General features: G+C 40.8%; 2 protein-coding genes across 9 annotated transcripts in view; one reads left to right on the forward strand and one right to left on the reverse strand.

Annotated features, from left to right (window-relative positions):
- The window catches only part of sycp2 (synaptonemal complex protein 2), a 31,737-nt gene extending 30,289 nt beyond the window's left edge, over positions 1-1,448 (forward strand). The window contains exons 44-45 of the mRNA XM_069179342.1: positions 599-655; positions 932-1,448. Coding sequence (XP_069035443.1) covers positions 599-655; positions 932-1,003 — 129 coding nt within the window. The 3' untranslated portion in view covers positions 1,004-1,448. The remainder of the gene's footprint in view (positions 1-598; positions 656-931) is intronic.
- A 955-nt stretch (positions 1,449-2,403) lies between these two features.
- phactr3a (phosphatase and actin regulator 3a) overlaps positions 2,404-12,920 on the reverse strand; it is a 54,475-nt gene continuing 43,958 nt past the window's right edge. For 7 of the 8 annotated variants that reach the window (XM_006639548.3, XM_015364888.2, XM_015364891.2 and 4 more), the window contains 5 exons: positions 9,994-10,049; positions 7,090-7,151; positions 5,592-5,732; positions 4,274-4,350; positions 2,404-2,938 (listed from right to left, as the gene is read on the reverse strand). In XM_006639548.3, the coding sequence (XP_006639611.2) occupies positions 2,923-2,938; positions 4,274-4,350; positions 5,592-5,732; positions 7,090-7,151; positions 9,994-10,049 (352 nt within the window). In that variant the 3' untranslated portion in view covers positions 2,404-2,922. Of the gene's footprint in view, positions 2,939-4,273; positions 4,351-5,591; positions 5,733-7,089; positions 7,152-9,993; positions 12,871-12,920 lie in introns of those variants that run through there. The other variant, XM_069179345.1, reaches the window with a different exon arrangement.

Consider the following 12,920-nt stretch of genomic DNA (forward strand, 5'->3'; position numbering starts at 1 on the left):
CTCCATTTAACAGAGATCTGTGGATGCCTCTTATAGACACGGCATTTCAACAGTGCAGTTGATATTACTGATAAATGTCCAGAAATAATCACTTGTTCTTGTTTTGAGACCTATAAAAGGCTGTGAAAAGATAACTTTAATGTCACAAATTATTAGATTTTACAGATATCTGTGTTTTATTAGCCTTTTGAAGACAACATATTCCATTTGCGAAATAAATGTTATACTGCATCGTTACAGATAGTAAACCTTGTTAAAAATATAACAAAGTGGAGATCTGCATCAGTGTGCAAGACGCAAAAAACTAGCTGAGGTTAATTCCACACGGGAAAGTAGAAACGAAAAAAAAATGCAATACTTTTTTCTTTTCAGTGTGGAACCTCTACTTTATTCTTAAGAAAAGACGTTCTTTTTCAATTTAGAGAGATTTTTCCATTCAGTCTGCAGTTTTTCAATTTTAGTGCCAACTTCACACCTCAGCTTCCTGATGTTATTAACAAATATTGTTGAGTTCAGTATGATAAATCTCACTAGCTTCCACAATATCTAACCTTCTGTTGGAAAAGTAAAAATGTGAGAAAATATTGTTTTTTTGCAGATGCATTTGTTGAGGAAGGACATTAAATTAATCCAGGACCGACTTCTCAAGGAAATGGTAAATTGAACAGTATAACGTTCTGCAATTCTCTACTCCTGCATTTGCTGTTACACTATTTGGTGCATTATTGGATTTTTCCCATGATGAAATGGCATGTACAGGGGGTCCTCGCAGATGCTTAATAGTTTATAGTTGTGTATTTTACTGTGGAATTGCTTAGTTCTTATACACTGTGACTGTTTTCTGCTATTATCTATTTTGGTGGCTTTTGTAGCTTTTGCTGCCTCAAGCTGTGATTGTAGTCGTTAATGTAATTTGTTCCTTTACTCACAGCACCAAGAGGAGCTCCTCAGTGTTCACAGGGGACTGCAAGCACTGTTTTTCCCAGAAACAAGTCAATTCTAAGACCAGAGTCAGATCATCCTGAGCCCTCTTTTTGTTTTCATGTTATTTTTTAACTTCAGTAGACATATATGTTCTATTGGCTAACAGCAATTTTTGATTATTTAAGTGGTGCATTTTATGTGGATTCCAGTGTTCAGCTTCACATAATTTTTAATATATCCTTGGTGATTAATTCAGGTTTAACTATTTGAACCAGAAATCAAACAAATCAATTTTTGTAGCATTTCTGAAAAATGTTTGTTCAAATGTTCTTATACTTTTAGCTAATTTTGACTACAGTTTTTTGTTTTTTATCTCCTTTAATAAATGTTTCCATAATAACAATAGATTATCTTTTTTCTAGAAAAGACAGAAACTTGAAATTGGTAGTACATTTCTTTTTTTCTAAATTCCTTAACATCAAACAGATGTGCATCTGATCCTACAGACAGCACTGCAAGGATGTACAGTTACCCTAGAAATGTTACACTCCCACACTGTCATGGGACTGAAAGATGCAACTAATGTTTGACAGTAAAATACCCTTTTTATTTAGGCCTTCAAGGTCCACAGAAACGTTCTCTTCCAATTTACCACCTACGCTGTGTTTGAGGTGAAAGGAACTTGGTTTTGCATTTTCTAATTTTATTGTCCTGAGGGGACAATGACACTGCCACAGTGACAGCTTATGTAACGCTGCTGGCATTACAAATGAGGCAGTCAGGATCACCCTCCCACAAGGCCATGTATGAAACAGTATACCGCATTGCACAGAAAGGATTTACTTGGCCACATTTCTACACAGTTACAGTTCTAGCACAAGAGTTCCTAAGTCCTTCACCCCAGCTTCTGCTTCTTGTATCGTCTTCTGGCATCCATCTTAAATGTGTTTTGCTTAACACGCAAAGAAAAACAAAATTCCATCTCCAGGCAGTCCCCAGTCTGTGTAATTCACACACATCCATCCACCCATTTTCTAACAGCTTGGTCCAGTACAATGTCTTTGGAGAGCCTGAGCCTATCCGAGCAAGCAAAGAGCGCAAGGCAGCATACACCCTGGACAAGTGCTGGTCCATCGCAGGGCACACACAGACACACATACAAAGAAGACAAAGCCTCCTTGGTTATGTCATGTCTTTAGACTGCAGAAAAATTCAGAGCACCCATAGGAAACCCACACGAACATGGAGAGAACATACTAACTCCTAAAAGAGAGCACCCCAGGAATTAAACCCACAGCCCTAGCAGTGCGAGGCAGCAATGTTAACCCCTGCGCCACCCTGCTGCTCTGTTCATACACTTGCTTTTCCCTAATACAACAGCTACACTGCATTACATGAATTCGCCACACTCTGCTTGGAGTTGGACTGAGTAACACTTGCGTTCGAAAACCCAAAGTAAAGAAAATGACGAAAGAGCAATTTCTTTTTAAAAAAAATTTGAAACTTGTATTGTGCAGACAATAAATAGTGCTTACAAAGGGATTTTTGTGATAAGACATGGATTCCTGCTCAGAAGGACATTTATACAGTTGAGATATGAAACTTGTAGATTTGTGAGCTCCCACAATCCATGAGTTGTGACTGGCATTATGCTGTAGGAAAAATGAAGCTGGTCACATGCACAACTCCCCACTGGTATTGATAGTCTGCCTTTCAAAAGCATTTAAAAAATGTCTTAGAAACGAACAAGAAAAAGGGCCCTCCATTCTCTCCTCTCCTCTTCAACAACATCAGAGATGTGTGGCCAGAGTTCAGAGTACCCAGCGTGGGCATCACCACTCCATGCCCACCGGTAGTGCCCACTGTAGAGACATGGCCTCCAGGGTTCAGAGCCCAAATATCAGGACACCTAGGTGCTGGGCAAAGGCATTTGAAGAATCCTCTCAAGGTCTTCATTGACAGAACCGGTTTCAGCAATTCTTCATAGAAGAAACCCTGCTATGGTCTGTGGAACCTGGAATATAAGGAAGGTAAGACAATAACCAATTATATCCTGCATTGAGAATTTCATGGGATATTATTTTAATAGTCAATTTCATCTTGACCTGCTATTTCTCTAGGAAAACTACTCTGCTGCTAAAGAACATGCCTCTAGATTTTATGTTAAGGTATTTTTTATAGTGCAAATTATTTAAAAAGCGATTCTGCACGACTACCACCTTACACAACTTTAAAAACAGTTTAGCATCCTTAGATATGTATGTATCGTTAGCATGCTTGCAACTCATTTGTCATTTCTTTCATTTCTACAGTAAAAAAACTTTTTTTATAAAAAATATACATGCAGCTCCCTTAGTCATAAATCAATTCAAAACTGCCTGTAATATATTGATTTGGAAAGGCCTATTTAGCTGTATGTTCTTATTTTAGCAGGGATAATATACAGTAAGAGCATAAGAACAAACGCAGCACTGAATCATAATTGCGTATCTAGGATGATTTAAAACCAAAAAGAATTGTGTACACCTCACACTAGTACATAATGCAGTTTTTGGCAACTGAGTCATTGTGGTCATTAAATTTTGACAACTTTCAACTGATAAAGTGTAAAATGGGTAGACTGTGAAATCACAAGCTTCTTACAAACGAAAATATGAAAAGTAGATAAGACCATCAGTTATCTCAAGATAAATCTGAGTACCACTTAGTTTCAGGAAGACATAGCGGATAAGAAACTAAAGACATGAAATGTAATGGAAACTACTCTGTTTCCAATTAAATAAAGAAAGTTGATGTTATGTTATGACCCTCAGAGTGACTACATAAAGCCACTACTTTCATTCATTTTACTTGGAGACACAGTGAACATGTGTGAACCATGCACTGTTTTTTTGTGATCCTGCATGGTTACCACACCCATGTACAGTAAGACATCTCACACTACACCTTGTATTTAGCATATTATTCAGACTCTTAGATGTACACTACAGTCTCTCATGCCAAAACTGGTTTAAAGCGTTTTAGCCTGCTAGAGTTGTTGGCTATGTCTTTTGCCACTAGGACATTTGTAAAACTGCATATCACACAAATGTATCAGTGCAGATGCTGCATCTTGCTTGCAGTTGGTCATGTGAGCAGATACAACCCAGAAGCAGCGTAAGCAGAAAGGAGGCTAAATCAGGGACAGCATTTGTTATTTTTGTCAAGCTTTGCAACTGTGTGCAGTTTTAATCCCCCAGGAGGGCAGGATCCAAGCTAAGTTTGGCTCTGCACTCTATCTTTATCTCATAGGGTGCCCGGACCTCTAAAAATAGCAACTACCAGCTGAGCCACAAAAATGCACACTGACCTTGTCAAATGTTTGCTCGAGGCATGGACTTCCATCTCATTGCTTTTGTACTCGTTCAGCTCTTTCCGGATCGCCGCCTGCAAAATGAAAATAACATCGATAATCAAAAGGCCACAATGCAGGTTCCCATAAGCACTGGGTGTGTGTGAATAAAATGCTTATAAGGGAAAAGTGGAGGTGAAGAAAGGAGTAGTGTAAGAGGAGAGAATAACTTTTGGTCTCACTCATTAGTAGACAGTGCTGTTCAAGAATGAGGTAGTTTCTCGTTTATTCACTAAGAAACTTATACATAGTTAAGACACAACCAATGAGCAAATGCCAATACCCGTGCACATGAAACAACACATTTTACAGAAGGGAGCTGGAAAGTAACATGTTTAAATAACCAGAAGCTGGTATCAGCTCCCAGTGAGAAGGGGTGATTTTGAAACCTGTGTTTTTTCTGGTGTTTACAGGATTGCGGAACGCTCTGTGAAAAGGCCCAGAACACACATGCAGTGCTATTGATTTTTAGCTTCAACAAACAACCAGGACAACATAGTCAAAATGTTGACAAAAATGTAGGAAAAGGGATATTAGAGAGAAGGAAAAGTTTTAAACATTGTAGGCCCTAGTGGGGAGACACAAAAAAACCCTAGACTGGAATCTTAAAAAGTTGAAAACATTTCTTGCATGTTGTGGTGGTAAGGCACAATAGGAGTGGGTACGGATAAAGATGGAAAGTGACCAAACAATAGTCTGATAATAGTATTCCAGACGTGAGAGAATACAAACGCACCTATTTCTGGTTATCTGTATAAACAAAAATCCAGAGAACAAAGTAAACTAAATGATCTGAAAAATCTATGCTGAGAGATAAGAGTCTTAACTGTTATCTTAGAAAATTACTCCCCATAACACACTGTGTTGAATTTGGTCTGCACTGAAATCAATAAAAAAACACAGTGGACTCAAGTTATAATAAATCTGCCTCAAAACAATTTGAGGGTCTCTGCCTGAATATGTTCTTAAGTGTTTGTGCATATGAATACAAAGCTCCCTAGGCTGTGTCTGCTATAAACAGGGGAGCAAGCTCAATACACTGATTACCACTCTGTGTATTGAGGCATGGACTCTGAGGCTCTGTGTGAGCCGAGTCTTCTGCCTGTGCTCGGTCCTATCTCAGAGCAGACCAACGCCACTCATTTTCCTAACAGGCCGCTCCGAACCGGAGGAACCCAGAGCACGAAGGGTGGCCATCGGAGACGACGGGGAGACCGAGAGAGCATGAGAGAGCTGGACAGGATAACAGGACGGGCCGCTCATCCGGCTGTGATACCTTATCGGCCGCCGAGAGCCTCGTCCATGGCTTGTCTGCCCGTCGGTCATAATCCTGAGCTTTGGCCACCTCAACGTAGTCGCTAAAGCGGATGAGGATCTTCCGGTCCCGCAGCTCGTCGACGGTGGGTCGCTGGTTGAGCTGACAAAAAGAAGAGACGGACCTCAGTTCACATAACAATAAGCTTCTTCCGAAGGAGTGTCATGCCAGTGCCATGACACATTAGTTCTGGTTCTTAGATGGCAGTTTGTTACACCTAGGTTTCATTTTCCATTTCTGCACTGAACCTCTCAACTGGAAGTGATGCTATTGCGTTCGTCCAGTCAGGTGCCTGCAGATGCCCTTGTAATCAATGCTAGTCTGATGGAAACAGTCTAATATCTACCCGAGACAGCGCTCGATCATGCTTGTGCACAGAAAGAGCAGATGTTTGAGGAGGACTGCTCCGGTTTATTAAATGTACTGTGGTTGATTAAGGTATCTGGACCTTAAAGCAATTGGTGTTTTCCCTGCAGCATGCAGACCTACTGTAGCCTGAGTTGAACTTGAGCGCCTTATAATAAAAACACATCATCCGAAACCTTTTTCATAGTAACTGTATTAAAAAATACATATATTTAAAAATCAGAAAACAGAACAAAGACATCTTACTACTCATACCTGTCATTGACATTAATAGCACATTTTTAATAGGATGTAGTAAAACAGGGCTCAGAAATAAGCCTGGCCACTTCCTCCAGAGATAGAGTGGACACTGAACAAAGTGGCATACAGTAAGTGCCCTCCGATTCCTTTGCCACACTGTTCATGTATGGATCCAGAAGTCAGAATGTGAAATGTTTCAATAACAACAGGATCAGAATCCCTGCACTCACAGGAAGGCACAAAGTTTAAGAAACTCGGAGCCAAGAAGTTCTTATTTTCAATCTGAACAGTTCTCTTGGAAAACCTCGACAAGCAGCGTGTCTCTTAATTACCAGGGTTGTTGTCTTCTATGTTATGCACGTATGTTTACGTATTTTAACTATATGATGATTTGACAATTGCAATGCATTTAATTTGTGCTACATGAAACACTAGAATGTTAAATACACTCCCTGAAATCAGACCTCAAATACAGCAGTCTCTGTCATAAATAGCATCAATAAGCTTATTGATGATACCACTAGATACCACAGCTTCTTTTGGTAAGTCATGAGAAAAGCACCATTAAATTTGTTGCTGATGAGGGAAACAGACACTCTCTTTGGGGTAATAGGTCTTCAGAGCCTATACTGAAAGTACTTAAATCCCCATCAATTACCATACTGACAACCTGTTCATTTAGATCACAGGTTCTTTTCTCACACAAACCTACAACCCGCCAGCTGACCTTTAATTCTACAGAACAGCAGAGTATTAGACCAGGGCAGTGTTGCAGGCAGAGCTGTCTGTGTGTTTGGATAACCTTTTGTTTGAGGACGATTAAGGATTTAAAGAATTTGAAGCTTCACAATACCTTTCTGTTCAGCCGCTGTTTGATTTCCCTTCTCTCTTCCTGCTCCGTCTGATCGTTTCTCTCTGCAGCAGACAAAACCATAAAGTAAGACAGGGTTCATGCAAAATGACTTTACAAAGGAGAAACGTGTGCAGGAGAAGTAGATTTAAATAGGAAACAAAGAACAAATATTTTACATCACCGCCACCAGCCTTGATATCACTATATTATCATGTACAGCTGGAGTGAGCATTGAAACTCATTTAAAAAATATCAGTGGTTGGTGATTTTTGTGTTTAGAATTCTGGTCATAAAAATAAACACAGTGGTAAGGGTTCATTTGTCACATTATTGAATCTTGCATATCAGATTGGGTAGCGTAAAAGTGTCTTAAATCACCTTGCCCAATTGTACTTTTAGTCCCTTTTAATGCCAAATAACCTACAGTTTAACCACAGAAATATCCAGGGGAAGTTGATATCATCTAAATAAGACTCAATTATTACAGCTCAGCCCATTCCATTTACGAATCATTCTATAGACACTCATAAAAAAATATTTTTCCGGAGTTTCCTGAACAGCAAGGATTGAACCCTGCTCTTTTCACCAGGAATGCTGTGATGTGTCTCTGCTATGACAAGCTGTGACCCAACAAGAAGTACAAAGTGAACATTGAGTACTGTTTACACCCTTCTTTGTATGAATTTCCATCCATTACTGCCTGGAAATTGTGGTTTTGAATGAGAGTAAAACAGTGGCACTAAGTTCTGCTTGGGACTATAACTGCTATACAGTGGCACTATAACTGCTTACACATCCAAATTATATTCTTGCAGCAGTTACTGACTGAACCAGTTAACGCATCAGAGTCTAATGAGCTGACTTGCAGAGTGTCTAGAACAGTGCAAGAATCGGCTCCTGTCCCAAAATTCAGGGTGAATCACGGTCTTCTGCATCTAACTGCACTCAGGAACACCATCAAACAATGTTGATTTAAGGTAACGGTATTTCTATTAATTAGGTTTATCAAATCATTTAACATTGCTCACCAGCAGGCATTTACCAGTCTCTTTTGATGCTTTCTCCTTTATCTTGAACATCTGCAGTATCTTAAAGGTGAATGTATCTTAAGTAGTTATGTATGCATAAAGATATTTATGCAATCCCATGCCCAGTTTTTTCTTTAAGGAAATGCTACTGATAAAATTATCTCATGGCATGGCAAATTTAAAAGACCCCGTTTTTCCTACTGGAATTTTGATTTTGTTTGGCAATATCTAGCATTTCTAAGAAAACATAAAGCACCACTGAAGATAATATCGTACCAATGTTTATTTTTTTAGTTAGATTTTTTTTTGTTTCCAAAATGTGCTTGCATAGCACATAAATTCCATATTCAGCTCTTGCAAGGATGCCCTTTCTCCCAAGTGAATCTGCGGGTACTGTGAAAGTTGGCGTGCCAAGCACTTTGATTGTGAAAGAGTTCTCCTGCCCTTTAGTTCAAAAAACGGCTCCTCCCACGACTTCTCTTCATTCCAGATTGTCTTAAATCAGGTGCAGGGAACTCCAGTCCTGCTACTGATCTACGTTTAGAAACACGGGTGATATGACTACTTACTGAAATAATTAGTTCAATTTAGCTCTTCATTTAAATTGTAGATTGAACACGGGCAGGACTGCAGACTCCGAAGACTGAAGTGCTTACACTTCGCTGCAGACCTCTGTACTTTCCGCCTTGAATACTGAATGCCGCTGAGGAACTAACGCCCGTACTGACTGATCCATCCAAATAGGGGATGACCCATCTCTTGTATACAAGTCTAACTGGGTTTCATTTTCAGTAACACTGTATGCAGTAGATTACAAATCTTCGCAATTTAGCGTTTCTGTAGCAAAACCTAGGAAAGTTGAAGGTAGTGAACGTGTACGTTAATTGTATTTAAGATTACTAACCCACCGAGACAGGTCAGAGAGCTGTCACAGGAGTAGCAATATAACGAAAGCGTTCAACTTCCGCGTTTTCCCTCAGATTACCCTTGAAACTTGTTTTTGTCCCAAGGAGTTGAAACCAAATCAACAAAGTCTTCCGAGAAAATTGCAGAGTAAGAAATTCAGTAGCCATTACATAAACTGTCGTGTGTTCAGTTCACCTGTACATTTTCAGCATTCAGTGATGAGATACAGTATGTACTAAGGTCTGTGGTTGATTTGACGTCTTTGAAGAGAACAATAAGAATTGACAGAGCATAAACATATCGGAAAAGCAACATGCTTAGTGTTTACTCTGTCCCTAATAATATTCACCGCCCTCGGTGTTCTGTGACTTGAACATCAGTCAAACCTCGCTTTTAGCATATCTAAATCCACACCTAGAGGTGATTTTTACATAGAAATATTACTACTAGATAAATGTATTTACTTGGCAGGGTGTTAGGTAATTGAGGGTCTTAATTCAAGTCCAGGAAGGCTGCTACTGTAAATCTACAGATTTCCTAAGCACCTGGAGTACTGTGCAGAGGCTTGGCCACTTGGTCCAATTAAGCCAGTGTAGCTCTGATACAGGTAATTAAATCAATAGAAATATATATGTGTGTTTAACCTTAATTATTGATATGCATAACAATATTATACACTATGCCACCCCCAAATTACATAGGGATTAAAATATAATTATGCGTTTCATTTGGCAATATTCCCAGATTAACACATGCCAATTAACAACATCTGTAACTCCTTACAGTATCTGCGATATGCAATTTATAAATGCAATGAGTTTTGTCAGAGAAGGAAAGGGATCTTTCCCCCCCCCCCCCCAAGACGGAATATCACGATCTACTCGTAGTCAATAACGCATTCGTGTAAATATTTTCAGGTAAGAAAAATGTAGAAAAGGACAATAAAGAGGAGACACGGGGGATGACTTACGTTTTAGGATATTCCGGCTTTCCAGTTCTTCCACTGCCGGTCTTTGACTTAGTCTCCTGCGGAAAAACACCAAGATCACGTTTTGTACCATTTTAACGGCTTGCTAGATGCGTCCTTCGGAGTCCTCGCTGAACACCTCGCTCAAGTCCCTGGAAAAGACCGGAGAATCCCCCAAACTGCAGCTTCTAGTGACCGGACCCCGCTCTTCCCATCTCGACTCTGAATACTGACTACGACGTCTAGATCGGGACGAAAACCACATCGGGGGAAATAAGAAAGAACGCGCTCTGTATCTCGGCTCTTCTGTAAAGGGTTGTGATAATCCAACACGCCTCGTTTTTGCGCGGCACTCAGGTATTCATGGAAGAAACGAATTAAATGGATCATCCGCTAACGGAGCAATCCCCTATAAAACGCTTCCCTGACGCTGTGAATTACTTAGCAGTGGCAGTTGCTGGGGTTTCTGCAATCTGCCTCTGAACCTGCTCTGGCTGTTCTGAGTGAGACTCCCAGCCTCCCTCCCACTTTTTTTTCCCATGCATAATTTTATTATAGAGGCGTTGCGTGAGAAATTCCGACGCACACTCAGAAGGCGGATGAAAATAGTGCTGCAGTAAGGACCACAAAGGTTTCCCCCATTTTTTTTTTTGTGATTGTTGTGCCCACACAACAATCACATCTACTCAAAAGGCTTTTTTTTTTTTACTGTTGCCGTTGTATTTTCTACTCGGTTCGCTGTGGCAGGTGAATATACTGTACAGTAGAAGCGGCACATGTAAAGGTTTAGTTTTAAAAAAAAACACCTCAATCCACAGTGGATGCTTTCACTAGTTCATACTGTATACTGCTTTGCTGCATGATCTCCAGCGTCAGATCGGCTGATCTGGACGATTTCCATTCCCTCTCCCTGCCCAATAAAACAGCCGCCGCTCGGGTGCGGTTTGGAGGGGTTAGGAGTGCATATCTACCGCACGCCCTGCTTCACATCTTGGCTTCATTTTATTTCACAATTCATTAATAAACGGCAAAACATCCATTTTCAGGGTTCTAGAGACGCTTCCAAACCCCCAAACTGGCGTTCACATTTCTTTCACGGACACTAAATTAATTCGTGCCACCTAACATGTCCGTTCATTTCAAGAAAATAAATGAAATTACAATTCCCGAGGTAGCTGGTGTTTCCCAGTGTGAAGGCCAAGAGATTCTATCTAAATGGTGCAATTTTAAACACAATTTGAAGCCAAACACACAGAAAAGGATCAATATGATTTTAACAAAAAGACAAATAAGGGATACATTGAAAAGAGTATGTGCTTTATAACACAAAAAGGCCCGCTTTATAGTTCTCAGTTGGAGGCAGAAATAGACTTTAAATGTTTCCAGTTACAAAGCTAATGGCTCTGATGTCACACTGTAAGATTCCTTAACTACGCAGAATTCCTTGAACATTCCAGGGTGCGAGTGGAATTCCTGGAGCGTGGACTGTAGGATTCCGTGCAGGACTGTACAAGTCGGGCTGACGGCTCCCTCAGCCACACTCCTCACCGGCCGCTCTGCTCAAAGAGCTGGGCAGCACGTGTGGCATGTCAGGGCTGTGGCGCGTGTGTTCCTGCCCTGCACCTTTATGGATGCTGGTGGGGCTTCGGTAGGGCAACAGGGGGCATCAGGACCCCTCTCGCTGTGCTGCAGGCAGCTCTCGGATCCGCCCCAGGAGAGGGGCAGATGGCGGAGACACAGCTGTGACTGTCATGCACTCACAGAGAGGGCAGATCGAGGGCCTGTCAAACAGCAGATTGGGCGGAAACCAAGAACAGCTGTTCTTCATTCCACCAATAAACTACTGTAACAGGGAATAACATTGTTGTTTTGTCTCTATTACAGTTTGGAGTAGCGCAGACAACCCACTTCAGCTGCTTGTAGTGTTGCCGTTTCATAGAGCTCCATTTCTCTAATCAAGGTCCCTCTGTCAGTGTTCCTTATCTAACAGAACATTCAAGCTAGATGCGCCGATTTCTATAAAGCATGTCTTCATGAGGCTGTTTTTGTCAACGAGAAAGTCCATTTAAAGCTCGGAACCTGTCATTTTAGAGGCCACTGCCACTGAATTTACAAACACTCAGCTACCGTATAATTAAATGAAAAATCGCCTCTCAAGAGGTTTTGAGACAGACATGGTTGACGAATAAACAAAAGCAGAGCCACAGGGAGCACGTGATTCTGTGTACAGCGAGGACAGAAGTTGTTTTTTGATTACTGGAAGCCATGATCAATTCTACTGCCAGGCGTGATAAATACTAATTGAAAGGCCACACGACCACAAGAACACCATGTACTGAACTGAAGCAGACTTTAATGGAAGGACACTGAATGAGTGAAGAGAATGCCATGGTAATGCTTAATCATAGCAGCAGGCATGCACGTTTTTCAAGTGCACGACTTCATAAGGAGAGCTCGATGTGTTCAAGCCTCTTTTATTAAAGCGGAGGTAAAAATAAAAGCAAAGCGTTTTTGTCTGCGATTGTCTGGCCATCTTCTTTGGGAATGCAGATATAAATCTGTAACCCAGAACCAAAAGGAAGATAGTTCTCAAATTACCTCATCTGTTTGCGGTCAGTAACTCTAAAACTGTTAGGTTTTAATCGTAAGACAGGATTCATTGTTGTGCTCTGCATACAAATTATTCAAAATGAACATTATACGTTTATCCTCCCACAGTCCACAGACATGCTGGTAGGTTAGGTGGCTTCAGGAGAAATGAGTCCTGGTGTGAGTGTGTTTGTGTCCGTGTGTGCCCTGTGATGGACTGGCGTCCCGTCCAGGGTGTGTCCTGCCTTGTGCCTGTTGCCTGCCGATACAGGTTCCAGCTCTCCCCCCGACCTGTATTGGTTAGAAAATGAAAGGATGGATTATACTGTACTTCTAGTCAC

Source organism: Lepisosteus oculatus, chromosome 16, assembly GCF_040954835.1.
Source record: "Lepisosteus oculatus isolate fLepOcu1 chromosome 16, fLepOcu1.hap2, whole genome shotgun sequence".
NCBI lineage: Eukaryota > Metazoa > Chordata > Actinopteri > Semionotiformes > Lepisosteidae > Lepisosteus > Lepisosteus oculatus.